This window comes from Canis lupus, chromosome 6 (genome assembly GCF_011100685.1).
Source record: "Canis lupus familiaris isolate Mischka breed German Shepherd chromosome 6, alternate assembly UU_Cfam_GSD_1.0, whole genome shotgun sequence".
Taxonomy (NCBI): Eukaryota; Metazoa; Chordata; class Mammalia; order Carnivora; family Canidae; genus Canis; species Canis lupus.
Genome location: NC_049227.1, coordinates 12,590,599 through 12,608,710, shown reverse-complemented (window position 1 = coordinate 12,608,710; position 18,112 = coordinate 12,590,599). Strand labels below are relative to the sequence as shown.

General features: G+C 51.1%; 1 protein-coding gene across 7 annotated transcripts in view; it reads right to left on the bottom strand.

The window, feature by feature from the left end:
• FBXL18 (F-box and leucine rich repeat protein 18) overlaps positions 1 to 15,886 on the bottom strand; it is a 65,435-nt gene extending 49,549 nt beyond the window's left edge. For 6 of the 7 annotated variants that reach the window (XM_038539559.1, XM_038539556.1, XM_038539557.1 and 3 more), the window contains exons 1-3: positions 15,737 to 15,886; positions 6,795 to 7,010; positions 1,650 to 3,184 (exon numbers count right to left, since the gene is read on the bottom strand). In XM_038539559.1, the coding sequence (XP_038395487.1) occupies positions 1,650 to 3,184; positions 6,795 to 7,010; positions 15,737 to 15,754 (1,769 nt within the window). In that variant the 5' untranslated portion in view covers positions 15,755 to 15,886. The remainder of the gene's footprint in view (positions 1 to 1,649; positions 3,185 to 6,794; positions 7,011 to 15,736) is intronic. The other variant, XM_038539560.1, reaches the window with a different exon arrangement.
• Positions 15,887 to 18,112: the final 2,226 nt, after the last annotated feature.

Below are 18,112 nucleotides of genomic sequence, written 5' to 3'. Positions count from 1 at the left end.
TGTAACTAGAATGCACAGAACACAGCATAAACAACTCCCAAATATGGGGTTCTGTGAACACTCAGGCTGAGGACCCATGCTGCGAATCCAGGACGTGTGGATCCCACATGGCAGGAAAATACCTGCCCTGCCACGTGGAAGGCTGAGGCTGGCCCCCGGGGCTCTCACCCCTAGATGAGCAAGGCCTCAAGGAGCCGTAGTGTATGTATTATGCTTGGTGGGGGAGGCAGAGGGAGGGTAGACACAGCCTGCAGAGGAGCTCTGGAAAGCTCCAGGGTGTGAGCAGCAAAGCACTCTGCCAGCTCCAACTCAAATCTGGTCCATTTCCTGTCACATGTCCCCTCCTGAGGGGAGAGTAGAGGTCTGCAAAGGACACAGATGTCTCCATTTTGCACAGCTTGAGGGCCAAGGCCAAGCTCTGGAGTTAGACTGAGCTGGGTGAGCCTCAACTGCTCCTTCAGGCTCCCACTGCCCCATCTGTGAAATGGGAACCATGAAGGCCTGTCTAGGGGATTAAACTTGACAGCACCTGAAAGCCCCTGGCTCAGCACCTGGCCCTCAGCAAAGCCACAAAGTGCAGGCTTACCATGGTGGGGGCAGTGACACACTTCTCAGTGCCCCTGGCACAGCCCCCAGCCACCCACCCCTCAGCTCCAGCTAATGGATCTACACCCTGCCGCCACTCCCTCCCCAGCCTAAATCCCTGGTAGAGCTGAGCTCTGCTGTAGCCATACTTTCCGAGTAATTTTGGGAAACAGTGCAATTTTTCAAGACCAGATCTGTCAAGATTTTCAAACATGTCTTAAGTCAACAAAAGCTTCCCCCTGAAATGCTGGGTCCTCACGAGAAACCTCCTCACTCCATGGCTCAATGCAGTAGGAGTCTGTTTCATATCTGGGCTCTTGTGACAATGGCGTGGGTAGGTCCTGTCCTCCCTCTCTCAGATCAGCCTGCCATCCCACTCCAGGCCACCACCATTACCTCCCAACAGTGTGTAGCCCCCACTTCAGTGCTGCTCTCTCCCACCCCTCCATCCTGGCCCCTCCAGTGCAGGTGGGGTACTGGGGGACAGCAAGGACGAGTGCTTTCCCAACTGGAAATGGGCCCACTCCCTCCTCCAGCTAGAGTCCTGAAGCTCTTTCACCTCACCTGTGCTTTTGGACATGTGTTTGCAAGACCATGGGGCATGCTACCTACTTTCCCAGAAAGCCCTGGCCTTGAGTCTCCCTGCTCACTGACTTGTAGCTTTAAAAATGACAAAGTCAGACAGAAAGCCCCGAGTTCGGCTCCTGGCTCTCTCACCAGCTCTGCTACATGGGAATAACAGCTGCCACCTAGGGGGGTCATGAGGACTGGGCAAGACTGCACACACACAGCTGCATCTACTACTGCACTCATAGCTGCCACTATGATGAGGACATCCTTGCCTCCTGCCCTCCCAGGCTCCACCCACCGCTGCCCCCTTGCCAGCCCTGCCACCCCCTGACTCTCAGCCACTAGAGACCAGCCCACATCTTGCCCATCTCAACAGACAGGCAGTAGGTATGCAAGCATTTGCCAGAGGAGAGGCCGTGTGACCCACATCCCCCACCACCTCTAAAGCCTCCAAGGGGCCCCAGAGGCCATAGAGGAGCTGCCCGGGCCCTCACCTGAGGTCCTTCAACCGCTTGCAGTGCTTCAGCATGTCTGAGAGCGCAGACATGTAGACCACCTTCCCCATCATGCCCAGGTTGGCCAGTGAGAGAGACTGCAGCTGCTGGCACTGCAGGCCGATGCTGACCAGCCCAGAGCCCGTCAGGATGCTGGGCAGCTGGGCCAGCGTCAGGTGCCTCAGGAATGCCAGCTGGCCAATGGCAGCCACTTCCGAGTCTCCAACGTTCTGTGCCCGGCTGCAGGGCGGGAGGGAGTTGCGGATAGCAGGTTCGTTGCGCGGCATGGCAGAGGAGAAGTTGGACCCGATCAGCTCAAGGCGCTCCAGAAAGGGCACGTTCTTCAGCAGAGACCAGAACACGGAGGAAGGCTGAGGGCCTGCCTGCCCCGAGAAGGGGTTGGGGCAGGACTGCACGCCAATGCGCACCTTCTTGCCAAAGCCACGGGGCACAGCATGCATGGCAGGCACACGGTCGGACCGTGGTGCTGAGTCGGCGACAGAGCAGACAGGCAGGGATAAGGAGCGCAGGTGGCGCAGCCGAGCCAGCAGCTGGCAGAGGTGGCGGCCTGGGCCCTCAGAGCTGTGGTGATGGGCAGCCGAGAGGTTGAGGTGCCGCAAGTTGCGACAGGACGCCACCAGGGTCTCCAGGATGCCGCTATCAATATCGTCCTCCGCCTTGCGGAGCAGGGAGTCCGGGGACAAGCAGTGGACGCAGCCACTGAGGTTCAGGCTCGCCAGGCTGCGGAGCTCCTTGGCTCCATCAATGACCCGCTGGATCAGGTGGCCACCGGACAGGGTGCAACGGCTGAAGCTGAAATAAAATGGGTTGTTGAACTTCATGTGCTGGAGCAGGGATGAGCCGTTGAGCCAGGACTTGGGCAGCTGCAGGGCATCCAGGGCCACGTTGCGGGCCATGGAATCCAGGAGGTTCTTGGTGGCCCCGCTCTCAGCGAAGCTGCCAGGCACAGAGATGAGGAAGGCGTGAAGATTCTCAGGCGTGCGGTCACTGAGCACAGCCAGGTAGAGCCGCACCACCTCCTGATTGATGTAGCCAGGGGCCAGGCGCGCGTAGAAGACCCGCAGGTTCTGGTAGTGGGGCACATTGCTCTGGCCAACCATCAGCTGGCCTGAGAGGATGGCGCCCTCACGTGTGCGGTCAAGAATCTCGAAGTAGAGCAGCAGCTTCTCAAGGCTGGTGCAGCAGGGCACGACACCATAGGAGGGTGTGTACAGCGTCTGCTTCAGCTCCCGCACGCGGCTCAGTGTGGCCTTGCACTCACCACTCAGCTGGCCGGCATCGAAGCCAGGGCTCACGTCGATGGCCAAAGAGCGCAGGTGCTGCAAGGCTGAGAGCATCTTGGAGAGACGCAGGGAGGTCAGGTGGCAGCCAGAGAGGTTCACCTTCACCAGGCTGCGGCAACGGGCCACGTGCTCAATGGTGGCACCTGACAGCCAGTAGCAGCCGGCCATGTTGAGCTGCTGGATCTCCCGGCCGATCTCCTTCACCAGTTGCTTCACCTTGTCCTCACTTGCCTGTAGGACAGGGCCAGGGGAGGGAGGGGGCAGGTCAAGAAAGGAAAGGGACTGAAGGCACCCAGGTGACCCCTTCACCTCCCCTCAGGTCACACCCTCCCCCACGACAATCAGGGAGCCATGAGGGGCCCTGCAGGGGCTCTACTCCGGAGGTGAAGGGACCATTGAGGGGAGAGCTGGCACCTCCTTCCTGTCCCCACAAGCTTACCTACTGTAGGCCAACTATCAAGAGTCCCCGGCTAGGCGGGAACATAAAAATGGTGCAGCTGGTATGGAAAAGCATGGTGGTTCCTCAAAAAGCTAAACACAGAGTGAACAGGTGACCTGGTAATTCCCCTCCCACACATGCACCCAAGGTAATGGAAAAAACAGGGACTCACTCCATGGGCCCCGATGTTCACAGCAGCACTAGCCACAGGAGATGGAAACAACCTAAGCTCCACCGACAGACAGATGGATGAACAAAATGTGGTCTGTACACACAATGAAAGATTGTGTAGCCACAGAAAGGAACGAAGCTCTGACACACGCCACAATGTGGGTGAAACCTGAAGACATCATACAATGTGAAAAGAAGCCAGTCCTAGAAGATCACATGTTGTGTGATTCCACTTACATCAATTATCCAGAATAGGCAAATTCAAAAGCAGAAAGCAGAATAAAGGTTACTAGGGGCTGGGGAAAAGGAGATAGGAAGTCACTGCTCGACGGATCCAGAGCTTCTGTTCAGGGTGACAAAGAAGTTCTGGAAACACTGATAATGCTGGTACAATACCACAAATGTCCATACTGCTTAACATACAGCATCAAGCACTTAAATACGGTGAAGATGGTAAATGTTATGTTACATGGGGTTCTCTGAACTACACAACAGGGTTGTGCCTTGATCTGGCTGTTGCTCTCTCCTTTATATCATCTGTGTTTTCACATCATTAAATATTCCTCAAAAATCTGCCATGGGAGCAGCCCAGGTGCCTCTCTGTGACTCTCATGAATAAATAAATAAAATATTAAAAAAAAAAAGACCTCTGTTGTTACCTTTAAGATATGTTGTTAGTTGACTTTCAACAAAAGTTGCGAGGCAATCATAAAAAAAGAATGAAATCTTGCCATTTGCAACAAAATGGCTGAAGCTAGAGAATACAATGTTAAGTAAAAAAAGTCAGAAAGACAAATACCATATGATTTCAATCATGTGAATTTAAAAATTTTTTTTTATTTATTTATGATAGGCACACAGTGAGAGAGAGAGAGGCAGAGACACAGGCAGAGGGAGAAGCAGGCTCCATGCACCGGGAGCCCGATGTGGGATTCGATCCCGGGTCTCCAGGATCGCGCCCTGGGCCAAAGGCAGGCGCCAAACCGCTGCGCCACCCAGGGATCCCCCAGACTCTTAACTACAGAGAACAAAGTGATGATGACTAGATGGAGTTGGGGAGGGGAGAATGGGTGATGGGGATTAAGGTGATAAGTACCAGGTATTGTATGGAATCACTATATAATCAGGTATATAATCACCTGAAACTAACATAACTATATGTTAACTATACTGGAATTAAAATTAAAAAACAAGGGGATCCCTGGGTAGCTCAGCGGTTGAGCGCTAGCCTTTGGCCCAGGGCGTGATCCTGGAGACCCAGGACCGAGTCCTAGGATCACAGGATCGAGTCCCGGGAATCCCAGGATTGAGTCCCGTGTGGGGCTCCCTGCATGGAGCCTACTTCTCCCTCTGCCTGTGTCTCTGCCTCCCCTTCTCTGTCTCTCATGAATAAATAAAATCTTTTAAAAAAAATTAAAAAACCAAAACAAAAAATTTTTTCAAGGCAATCATTAAGGAAAGGACAACCTTGTCCATAAGTGATGTTGGAGCAACTGAACAACCATATGCAAAGAAAGGAACCCTAGGGATCCCTGGGTGGCGCAGCGGTTTGGCGCCTGCCTTTGGCCCAGGGCGCGATCCTGGAGACCCGGGATCGAATCCCACATCGGGCTCCCGGTGCATGGAGCCTGCTTCTCCCTCTGCCTGTGTCTCTGCCTCTCTCTCTCTCTCTCTCTCTGTGACTATCATAAATAAATAAAAATTAAAAAAATATATAAAAAAAAAAAAAAAAAAGAAAGGAACCCTAGATCCTTACCTCACACCACACTTACCATAAACGCTAAAGCTATAAAACTTCCATAAGAAAATGTAGCAAGGGCACCTGGGTGGCTCAGTGGTTGAGCATCTGCCTTTGGCTCAAGTCATGATCCCAGGGTCCTGGGATAGAGCCCCACATCAGTATCCCTACTCATCAGGGGCCCTTTCTCAGTCCTCTGCTGCTCCACCCCCTCCCCCATGCTCGTTATCTCTCTCAAATAAATAAATAAAATATTTTTTAAAAAAAGAAAAGGGATTCCTGGTGGCTCAGTGGTTGAGCATCTGCCTTTGGCTCAGGGCATGATCCCAGAGTCCCAGGATCAAGTCCTACATCAGGATCCTTGCATACAGCCTGCTTCTCCTCCCTCTGCCTGTGCTTCTGCCTCTCTCTCTCATGAATAAATAAGTAAAATCTTTATAAAAAAGCAAATGAAGAAAGAAAAAAAAGAAAAGGAAAAGATAGCAGAAAATCTTTATGGCCCCAGGTTTAACAAAATTTTCTTCAACAGATTACAAAAAACATGAACTTAAAAAAAAAAATCAACAAGTTGAACTTCAACTTAAACACTTATTCTCTTCAAAGACACTGTTTAAAAAAATGGAAAGGCAAGCCACAAACTGAGAAAATACTCATGATACAGGTATCCAACAAAAGATCCAGAGTACATGAGAACCCCTAGAACTCCACAATAAAAAGCACTACACAGTAGCTTCTGAAAAGAAAATGTATGAACAGGCCAGCCCTGGATGGAAATGGCATCACGGGCACCCCAGCACCCTCCCCCAGCACTCTGCCTAGGCCAGACAAATAACCAAGGCGACATCTGCTCTGTGCATCAGAAGAGTGGACGCTGGGCAGCCCGGGTGGCTCAGTGGTTTAGCGCCACCTTCATCCCAGGGCGTGATCCTGGAGACCCGGGATCGAGTCCCACATCAGGCTCCCTGGATGGAGCCTGCTTCTCCCTCTGCCTGTGTCTCTGCCTCTCTCTCTCCCCCTGTGTGTGTCTGTCATGAATAAATAAATAAAAAAAAAATCTAAAAAAAAAAAAAAAAAGAAGAGTGGACGCTTCAAAGCCTGACCAGGAGGGTGTACAGCACCTGAAAACCCTCATGCAGCTGCTAGGGGGTAAGATGGTGCCTCTGGTACTGCAAAAAGTTCCAACAGCCACCGTGGAACCTGGAACCCACTCCTAGGCATCCACTGGAAAGTCTGGCTCCCTCCCCACACAGCACCCACTGAGCCATGCCCTCCTGCTGGGTGGCATTCTACCTGTACCTCTTGGCCTCTGTAGCTTTTGTCACTTCACGAATCTCGGAGGCTGAGCCTATCAGGACTCTGAGCACCTGCCCTCTTTATCACCAGCCACATGTGCACCTCTGCCAGGCAGTGCTAGTCCTCAGATGGGCATGGGAGCCGTCCCCAGCCCTGCCCGCACACCAGCACCACCACCACCCCTGCAACCCATGCCTCACCTCATAGTCCTTCTGCAACAGCACAGTGTGGGTGAGGCTCTTGTCCAGGCATAGCACCGCAAGCTTCCGGCAGGTGCGCCGGACGTTCAGAACCAGGTCTGTGCTGGGGACGTGGCTCAGGATATGCAGCAGGATCTCATCCGAAAAGCCGAGAAGGTGGGCGCCCACTGCCACAGCGGCTGCTGTAGGGGGCATGTCTCCATCGTTGGATGTGTCCTGAAAATAAGGGGAACACCAAATTCCCATGGGGTCCCTGAGGGTGGCCTCTTCAGCCAAAGACAGAGCCAAGAGCTGCCCTCGCCACAGTCTGGGAAAGAAGGTGCTTTTACCAAAAATCTTAACTGCAGTGCAAGAAGCCATGATATTCTTCAAAATCCGCTTTTAGATCTGCATATCAGGATCTCTCTTCAAAAGTAAGAAACTTCCATTCTTTTCCAAATTTAAGAGATTTTTTTTCCTACCTGGCATGCTTCAGACTCAACTTAGGACCACTGGCCAGGGCTTTCCACCTGTGAAAACTATTCTCCCACCATCCCAGTATCATGCTTAAAACACTTGGGAGAGGGATCCCTGGGTGGCACAGTGGTTTGGCGCCTGCCTTTGGCCCAGGGCGCGATCCTGGAGACCCGGGATCGAATCCCACGTCAGGCTCCCGGTGCATGGAGCCTGCTTCTCCCTCTGCCTGTGTCTCTGCCTCTCTCTCTCTCTCTGTGTGACTATCATAAAAAAAAAAAAAAAAAAAAAACCACTTGGGAGAGAGAATTCCATCAAGAAACAGGAAAAACTGGGGGTGACAACAGTGTTTTGGCCTCTCAGGGTCGCTCTGATGGATATCAAGCCCTCAGACAGGGGCAGAGGGCAGCTCTTCCCAGTGCTGGCATTAGGGGCCAGAAAATCCAGAGAATGAAGCCACCAAGTCCTGATGAATAAGAAACTGTACCTACTGATGGCACTTTGACATCTTAAGATCAGTATTAGCTAACAGGAAGTGCACAAGTACCTCCACCTCATCACACTTTCTGGCTAGAGATTCATATTCCCCACAAGATGTCCACACATTTCCAGGACGCCTGGGTGGCTCAGTAGTTGAGCATCTGCCTTCGGCTCAGGGCGTTAACCCCAGAGTCTCGGGATTGAGTCCCACATTAGGCTCCCTGCATGGAGCCTGCTTCTCTTCCCTCTGTGTCTCTGCCTCTCTCTGTGTGGGTCTCTCATGAATAAATAAATAAAATCTTAAAAAAAAAAAAAAAAGAGAGAGAGATGACCACACATTTCGGTTTGTTTTGGTAGCCGTCTGCACAAGATTTTCTCCCCTCCTATGGGCCTTTTGCCGTTCCCAGGTTGCTGTATACAACCCAAAGGGAGAGGGAGCTCAACCCAGGCTCGTGTAACATGAAATCTCCAAGTCAAGGACAAAGGAACTGGAGGCTCTAATCCCCCAGAAGCGATCCACCTGCCCCTAAAAAAGTCCTCACTATGTGGGGAATGGTGTGCCTGACTGACCACCCCAGGAGAGAGCACCCAGGATTATTTCCACTGTCTTTTCCAGTGATTCTGTCTACAAGCTCTCCTCCTCCCTCAGACTGACTTTTCTTCTGTACATATTTGCATGGATGGAAGCACTGAAGCCTGGAAAGCCCTGCTGCTGCCATGGCAACCATGAAATCCGGGGAGGGAGAGCCTGTCTGCACACCCCACGCAGCCTCCAGGGATTTTCCGGGTACTCTGACTGCAACACCCTTCTACTCTGTCCTAACAGGTTTTATGGCCAGCCAAGACCTCGCTGGGCCTGGTAAAGGGTTTCCATAAACATTTCTCACCTGTTTAATAGCACTGACCCTTTCCATGTTCCCTTCTCCATCAGAGGCAGCAGCCAGAAGTGCCCTTCCTGCTCCCCTTTCCATCTGAGGTGCCTTCAATCCTATCTCCCTATTCCTGTGGTTTGCAAGGGCACCCAAGGCCACAACACTCCCAAGGTCACAGTGCTCTGGGGCACCATATTTCAGGGTTAGTGTTCTCAACCATTAGTGATTTTCCTTAGCTCACTGCTTCCCAGAGCCAGTCAAAGGGATCACCCAGACACCTGTTAAAAGTAAGATTCCCGGACCCCACCCCAGACATAGGGACTCCCTCTGTAGGATGAGGCTCAAACCAGAGGCAATCCTTATCAGGCCAGGTTGGCTGTTGCGCTCCAAAGATAGAGGGCTTGAGGACAAGAGGGACTGCTTGAATCTGCCTGCTGAGCACCTTGAGGCAAACCCCTCCAGATCCCCAATCTGCATATTTATCAAAGTAAGAATACTTTCTCAGAGGAATGAAAACACAGGGCAAAACACTCTAAGAAGGTCCAGCATCATATAACATCCACATTATACTACTAATACTGAATTTCTCTTAAAACCACCCAGAAGGGGACGCCTGGGTGGCTCAGTGGTTGAGTGCCTGCCTTTGGCTCAGGGCCTGATCCTGGAGTCCCGGGATCAAGTCCCACATCAGGCTCCCCACATGGGGCCTGCTTCTCCCTCTGCCTATGTCTCTGCTTCTCTCTGTGTCTCTCATGAATAAATAAATAAAATCTTTAATAAAAAAAAAAAAACACCCAGAAGTTACAGGGGTACCTAGCTAGCTCAGACAGTAGACTTACGTGACTCTTGACCTCAGGGTTGTGAGTTCAAGTCCCACATTGGGCATGGGGCTTATGTTAAAATAAGGAAAATTAAACAAAAAAAATTTAGGGACACCTGGGTTGCTCGGTGGTTGGGCATCTGCCTTTGGCTCAGGGTGTGACTCCAGAGTCCCAGGGTTGAGTTCCCCATCCGGCTCCTTGCATGGAGCCTGCTTCTCCCTCTGCCTATCTCTGCCTCTCTCTTTCTGTGTCTCTCAAGGATGAATAAATAAAATCTTTATAAAAAACCTACCTAGGGGGCAGCCCCGGTGGCACAGCCGCCTGCAGCCTGGGGCGTGATCCTGGAGACCCTGGATCGAGTCCCAAGTCAGGCTCTCTGCATGGAGCCTGCTTCTCCCTCTGCCTGTGTCTTTGCCTCTCATTCTCTCTCTGTGTCTCTATGAATAAATAAATAAAATCTTTAAAAAAAAAAAAAAACCTACCTAGGGCAGCCTGGGTGGCTCAGCGGTTTAGCCCCACTTTCAGCCCAGGGCATGATCCTGGAGACCCAGGATCGAGTCCCATGTCAGGATCCCTTCATGGAGCCTGCTTCTCCCTCTCCCTGTGTCTCTCATGAATAAATAAATAAAATCTTAAAAAAAAAAAAAAAAAACTACCTAAATGTTACATTAAGAAAAAAAAAAGGCAGGAACTGAGCTCCAGCCCCCTGTGTCTAGTCTCAGCACACCCCACAAGATGATTTTCCCCACATTCTGCCCTGGGGCCAGCACCCTGCAGGCACTTGGGAGCAGCTGCCTCCCACCTACCCATCCCCATCTCCAATGGCTCATCCTGGCAGGTGGCTACCGGATTTGCACTAGTCAAGTCTTCCCTGGAACCCAGGCTTTCTAAGCCAAGGTCCTGTGGTTTGTAAGTACACATACATACATACACACACACACCGCTTTTCCCCAGGAAAGGCAGCAGCTCTGCAGAGGTCAACAGCAAACAAGGAATGCTGACTGCAAAGGAGTGAAACAAAAATGCGGCCCAGAGAATGCCCACCTCCACACACACCCATCTACACTGGCAGGAGCTTGCCTCTGTCTCTCAGCACCTCTTGTTCTCAGCCTCAGGGAAACTAAGGCAGAACCATTCTCCATCTCAAAAACGTTAGATAAGAGGTGCCTGGCTAACTCAGTCAGTAGAACACGTGACTCTCAATCTTGGGGTCATTAGTTCAAGCCCCACACTGGGCGTAGATCTCATTTATTTTTTTTTTTTTTTAAGATTCTATTTTTTTATTCATGAGAGACACAGAGAGAAAGAGAGGCAGAGACACAGGCAGAAGGAGAAGCAGGCTCCATGCAGAAAGCCCGATGCAGGACTCGATCCTGGGACTCCGGGATCATGTCCTGAGCCAAAGGCAGATGCTCAGCCGCTGAGCCACCCCGGCATCCCCTTAGAGCTCAAAAATTAAAAAAATAAATAAATAAATAAAATAAAAAATAAATTAGGGATCCCTGGGTGGCTCAGGGATATGGCTCAGCCGTATCAGTCTCCTCTGCCTGTGTCTCTGCCTCTCTCTCATTAATAAATAAATTTTTAAAATCTTAAAAAAAAAATAGGTAAGTAGCCTGAGGTCAGACTCAGGCTGGGCCTGATCAGTTGAAACTGCCCTTCCCTCCACAAGAAAGGGGCTACTGGGGCTTCCTGACAGATCCAGAACAGGCACCCTGCGGAAAATCAATTCAGGCATGAAGGCAGACAGACGTATCTGAAAACCATACGGCGGGATCCCTGGGTGGTGCAGCGGTTTGGCGCCTGCCTTTGGCCCAGGGCGCGATCCTGGAGACCCGGGATGGAGTCCCACGTCAGGCTCCCTGCATGGGGCCTGCTTCTCCCTCTGCCTGTGTCTCTGCCTCTCTCTCTCTCTCTGTGTGACTATCATAAATAAAAAAATAAAATAAATAAAAAAATAAAAAAAACATACGGCTAGAACCAGATAATGACCACTTACAAGTGGTTTGAAGTGTAAGCTTTAGAGAGTTTTATGCACTTTGCAGAATGTAATATTTCACTTTTTTTTTTTAAGATTTATTTATCCATGAAAGACACAGAAAGAGGCAGAGACACAGCAGAGGGAGAAGCAGACTCCTCACAGGGAGCCTGATGTGGGACTCGATCCCTGAACTGGGATCACACCCTGAGCCAAAGGCAGATGCTCAACCACTAAGGCACCCAGGGGTCCCTCACTATTTTGTTTTAAGAACTGAAGCAACGAAAAGAAAGAAGAGAAAGAAGAGAAGAAGAGAAGAGAAGAGAAGAGAAGAGAAGAGAAGAGAAGAGAAGAGAAGAGAAGAGAAGAGAAGAGAGAAAAATTAAGTACTGAAACTTCAGTACTTGCCCAAAAAACATCCCTTCCCAGATGTTTACGAGTCAGGCATCCAAAGGAATCACAGCATTCACAAATCAACTGATGAGATGTCTGGAATGATCTAAATAAGCCAAAGAGAGAGGCAGAGATGAAACAAGACTGGTCATGTGTTAACTATGAAAACTGGGCAATGGGTAGGGGGGCTACGCCTGGCTGGCTCAGTCAGTGAATGATGTGACTCTACGTCGTTCGGGTTGTAGGTTCAAGACCCACGTTCGTTCGGCATGAAGCTTACTTAAAAACAAAACAAAACAGGGTGTTATTCTGTATGTTGGCAAATTGAACACCAATAAAAAATACATTTATTATTTAAAACAAAACAAAACAGAATAAACACTAAATGGAAAAAAAAATGAGGGCAGCCCGGGTGGCCCAGTGGTTTAGCGCCGTCTGCAGCCTGGGGTGTGATCCTGGGGGGAGACCTGGGATCGAGTCCCACGTCGGGCTCCCTGCATGGAGCCTGCTTCTCTGCCTGTGTCTCTGCCTCTCTCTCTCTCTCTCTCTCTCTCTCTGTATCTCTCATGAATAAATAAATAAAATATTTCTTTTTAAAAAAAAAAAAAGGAAAAAAAATGATCTTTTTATATAAGTGGGCAATTGGGCAGCCAGGGTGGCTCAGCAGTTTAGCGCCGCCTTCAGCCCAGGGCCTGATCCTGGAGATCTGGGATCCAGTCCCACATCGGGCTCCCAGCATGGAGCCTGCTTCTCCCTCTGCCTGTGTCTCTGTGTGTCTGCCTCTCTCTCTCTCTCTCATAAATAAATAAAATCTTTTAAAATAAATAAATAAATAAGTGGGCAGTGGGTACAACAGAAAGGCTCCTTACAGGGCACTTTGACGATACAAGATTGTTAGCTACGGTATATTTCACATTATAAAAACTTTGTTAAATCACAGAGTCAGTGTGAAGAGGTGCACAATTTTGTGGGTTTGCACTCTGCATTCTGTTCCACTTCTTAGGTTTTGGCTTCTCTAGTTGGCCATTTCTGGAATGTGCCCTGCCTCAGGCCTCCAGGCCTTTCAGAACTTTGGCTCAAGGGCTTAAACACAGTGAAGCCCTCCCAGCATCAGCCAGACAGGCTTAACTCACCTTCATCCAGCCCCTCTGCTGCAGGACCAAGGACCGTCCTACACTCCCACCTCATCAGATGAACTGTCACTGTCGTGGTTTGCCTGATTGCTTATCTCCTCACTAAGCCAAGGACAGCTGCTAAACAGGAATCACTTTTTAATTTCCAAGAGAAAGCAGCACTGAACCAGGTGAGTCAACAGATCACCACTTCACAATCATTTGAAGCATTACAAAAAAAGCAGACCCCCACTCCCAGAAACTCCGGGAGTAACCCTGAGTATCTACATTTTTTTTTTTTTAAGATTTTATTTATTTATTCATGAGAGACACAGAGAGAGAGAGAGAGAGGCAGAGACACAGGCAGAGAAAGAAGCAAGCTCCATGCAGGGAGCCTGACATGGGACTCGATCCCGGGTCTCCAGGATCACACCCTGGGCTGAAAGAGGCACTAAACCTCTGAGCCACCCAGGATGCCCGAGTATCTACATTTTAAAGTCAGTAATGGAGATGCCTGGGTGGCTCAGTGGTTGAGAGTCTGCCTTTGGCTCAGGGCCTGATCCCGGGTTCCCAGGATCAAGTCCAGCATCAGGCTCTTTGCAATGGAGACTGCTTCTCCTCCCTCTGCCTGTGTCTCTGCCTCTTTCTGTGTCTGTCATGAATAAATACATAAAATCTTTAAAATAAATAAAGTCAGTAATGACTTTCAAAATCAAACCACCTCATTCTGGAATCCTATAGTGGAGACAGTTGCACAGCCTTGTGAATGTATTTTTTAAAACCACTTTGGGGTGACATATGGGTGGTTCAGTGATTGAGCATCTGCCTTTGGCTCAGGTCGTGATCCCAGGATCAAGTTCCACATCACGCTCCCCACAAGGAGCCTGCTTCTTCCTCTACCTATATCTGTGCCTGTCTCTCTGTGTCTCTCATAAATAAATATATAAAATCTTTTTTAAAAATAAAAAGTAAAAAATAAAAACACTTTGGGGCATCTAGTCCGTGGAGCATGCAACGCTTGATCTCAGGGTTGTGAGTTCAAGCCCCACGTTAGGCATAAAATTTACTTTAAACACACACTTTAGGGCAGCCCAGGTGGCTCAGCGGTTTAGCGCTGTCTTCAGCCCGGGGCATGATCCTGGAGACCTGGGATCGAGTCCCATGTCAGGCTCCCTGCTTGGAGCCTGCTTCTCCCTCTACCTGTGTCTCTGCCCCTCTTTCTCTCTCTCGTGTGTGTCTCTCATGAATAAATAAATTTTTAAAAAAATCTTTAAAAATAAAAAAATAAACACACACTTTAAAACTGAACTTTATGGGGGCAGCCCCGGTGGCGCAGCGGTTTGGCACCACCTGCAGCCCAGGGTGTGATCCTGGAGACCCGGGATCGAGTCCCACATCGGGCTCCGTGCATGGAGCCTGCTTCTCCCTCTGCCTGTGTGTCTCTGCCTCTCTCTCTCTCTCTCTCTCTCTCTCTCTCTCTGTGTCTCTCATGAATAAATAAATAAAATATTTTTTAAAAAACTGAACTTTATGGTGTGCAAACTATACACCAATAAATAGAAAACAGAACAATCCAGAAGGGTCCTTGATCTCCACATCCAGGGTAGAATGAGGTGCCCATGAAGGAACAAGAGGCCTCTAGCCAGGTCACTCACATATGCTTCAAGGAACAGAGAGCCCTTTGTACCAGGACCCCCTAAGAGCAAGGAACCAGTGCCCCAGCTCCTACAAGTACACACGATTACCTGGAATCTGCTAACACAGTCAGGCTGCCCCATAACTATTCCTTGAAGAGCCTCAGCTTTCCTACCCTTCAATCCTACCACCGTCTGCAGGTGTGTCCCACATCCTCCCTCTCAATCAAGGGGCCACTTCTAAGCCAAACTCACTTCAAATGAAGAGGAACTATCTGCAATCCTGGCCACATCCATTTCGAAGGAAACACTGGAACCTCTGATTCCCCTTCCCCATAGCACAGGTGAGCCCCTAAGACAGGAAATGCACTCCAGGGTCCAAGGCCCAGATGCTAAACACACACACAGGTGCACACAAGTACACAAAGATAGGCAGTAAGCAACAAATGCAAAGACACGGGTCAGAGTCCGGGCCCCCCATACCCTGGTCTGCAGATAAAATACCTTGCACCACATCACAGGGACTCGGACCCAGACTTGCAGAGCACCGAGGAAAGGAATTCCAGGGTAAACCAGAAGTTCCCCAGGTGAAATGGCTTTTCCTCCATTACCCTCCCCAGTCACACAACCAGAGGAAAGTGGGCTGAAACTGAGCATTCAGAGATAGAGGATGGGGTACTGAGTGGGCATGGAAGACGGAGGTCCCATAGGTCCAAGGGCTGAACCCAGGTACAGGGGGCGTGAGAAAGGGGCCTGAGAGGTCTACGGGAGACTGGAAACTCTGGGGGCGCAGAAGCGGGGGAAGAACCCTGGCGATCACGCCTGCGGGCTGGCAAAGGGACGGAAAACCCAAGGGGGGAGAGAACTTGAGCCTTCGCAACAGGATGAGGACCTAGGGGGCGGGGCGGGGCCAGGATAGGGATGCGAAGGACCCAGCGAGGCCGAGGCCAGGGTCGGAGCAGGAAGGACCAAACCTGGCCAACGCCAGGGTTGGAGTGGACAGGGCCAAGGCGGCTGCGGTGGGGGGTCGAGGTCAGGATGGGAAGCATAGAGCCAGGCTGCGGTCGGGACAGGAAGGATGGAGCGGGTTAGCGGGCCGGATGGAAAGGACGCAAAAGGGACCGGGGCGGGATGGGAAGGCCCGAGCGGAGCCAAAGCCGCGGGGCAGGAAGGAGAGCGGAGAGAGGCGCCGGCCGTACCTCCTCGGAGCTGGCCATGGTGAAAGCGGGCGGGGCCGCGGCTGCCAGAGCCGCAGCCCCAGGGCCTCCCCTGGCCCGCCAGGGATGCTCAAAGCCGGCGCGTCCGCGGCTCCACAGAGACCCCGGTAGGGGGCGGGGGCCTCGGCCTCCTGCCACTTCCGGCGCCTGCCGCTACGTACTTCCGCCCGCCAACCGGCGTGCCCCGGGGGGGCCGCCATGTTGGGTGCGGCGCTGTTCTCTGGGGCCCTGTTAGGGATGCGGGTTGAGCCCAGGAGCACTACGTCAGCCGCAGCGTCCTCTCGGGCCCGGGCTCTCCCTCGTCTGCTCTCTGCCTGCTACTTTCCAGCCACAATGTCCCCCTGCCGGCCCGGCACTCTCTTGCCTCCGGGCCTTGGCATTCGCGTCCCCATGCCTGCAAGTGTCCACTCGTGGGACCACCGTGCGGAAAACCACATCTCCTCCTCCCCTAAACTTGCGTCTTATCTTGTATTTCTCCCCATAGCTCTTTGCAGTATCTGACGTCCCGTGTCTTTTTGTTTCTTTCTTTTTTTATTTTTTTCGTTTGTTTTGTTGTCCTCTTGCTGCGCTCAGCCACGCACTAGTAAAAATCAGTGGGGAACACTTGGGTCAGAACCGGTGCCGAGTCCTGAGTGACCCTAGGCATGTAGATCTTTGCGCTGGGGGTGGGGGTGTTTCCCCACAGTTGTGGAGGCCAGAAGTAGGGAATGAAGATGTGACTGGGCCATGTTCCAATGGCTCTAAGGAAGAATCCCCTCTTGCTCTTCCGGGCTCTGGGTGGTGGTCAGCAATCCTTGGAGTCCCTTGGTTTGCAGCTGCATCACTCACAAGTTCTGCTCTCTCCCTAGAGGACCCACCCTCTTCATATGTGTGCCCGCGAACATGTGTGCACATAGCCTTTCTTTAAAAGACACCAGTCTTGGGCAGCCCCGGGTGGCTCAGGGTTGAGGGCCTCCTTCAGCCCGGGGTGTGATCCTGGAGACCCAGGATCGAGTCCCACGTCAGGCTCCCTGCATGGAGCCTGCCCCCCCCCCCCCCGCCCCCCGTCTCTCTTGAATAAATATTATAAATAAACAAACACACACCAGTCTTGGGGCACCTGGGTGGCTCAGTGGTTGAGCATCTGCCTTTGGCTCAGGTTGTGATTCTGGGGTCCTGGGTTGGAGTCCTGCATCAGGCTCCCCACAGGGAGCCTGTGTCTCCTGTGTGTCTCTCATGAATAAATAAAAATCTTTAAAAAGAAACAAAAGACACCAGTCTTGTTGAATTTAATACCCACCTTAATCTAAGATCTTAACTAGTGACATGCAAAGAGCTTGTTTCCAAATAAGGTCACATTCCAAGGTTCTGGGCAGACATAAATCTTTGGGGGACACTTATTCAACCTAGTACATCAGGTTTCATACGCTCTCCCTGGGCCTCATTTTCCTCCCACCTCATTGGGTTGAGCCTGTTAGTAGCAAGAGGCCTTTGATGAGCTCCTGTGGGTGGACCTTCCTGGGGGCAGGCACAGTCCTTGCCTCAAAGAGTTTATGGTTTAGTCAACAGTTAAATACAACTTGAAGCGTAATAAGCATGACTGTTAATGGAGGTACCATTGTTTACCATTGAAGCATTGACAATGGAGCCCAACTATGACAGAGGCAGGCATCTGGAATTTCACAGAGGCCCAGGTTTCTCCTCCAGTCCTCCTAACTCCTGACCCATTCCTTCTTTTCCCCTACAGTCTGTAATCAAGTATGTTTTTCACTATGGCAGAGGTGTTTTATTTTCTCTCCCTTGGGGAAGAGGCTGCTTTTGGGCAAACAGACTTGAGCGATCGATTGTAGAAAGGCCCCACAGCGTCCACTTAGCTGAACACAGGCCCATCAGGTGACGCAGCTCAAAATATCCGTAGGCACTAACTCACCAATGGGCTACTTACAACCCAGCACAGTTACCAATAAAGGGCAAATGCCATATGTTGCCATATGTAATTTTATTTATTCATTTATGAGAGACACAGAGATATCAGCAGAGGAAGAAGCAGGCTCCCTGTGCAGAGCCCCATGTGGGACTCAATTCCAGGGCCCCAGGACCACGACCTGAGCCAAAGGCAGATGCTCAATCACTGAGCCACCCAGGCACCCCACCCTCCCTCTTTATTTTTTGAGATTTTGTTTATTCATGAGAGACACACAGAGAGAGGGAGAACAGGCTCCCTGCAGGGAGCCCGACGTGGGAATTGATCCTGGGACTCTAAGATCACGCCCTGGGCCAAAGGCAGGCGCTAAACCACTGAGCCACCCAGGGATCCCCACCCTCCCTCTTTAAAAACAATCCTTATCCACTACCTCCTTGCTAAGAGCCTCTGCTTTG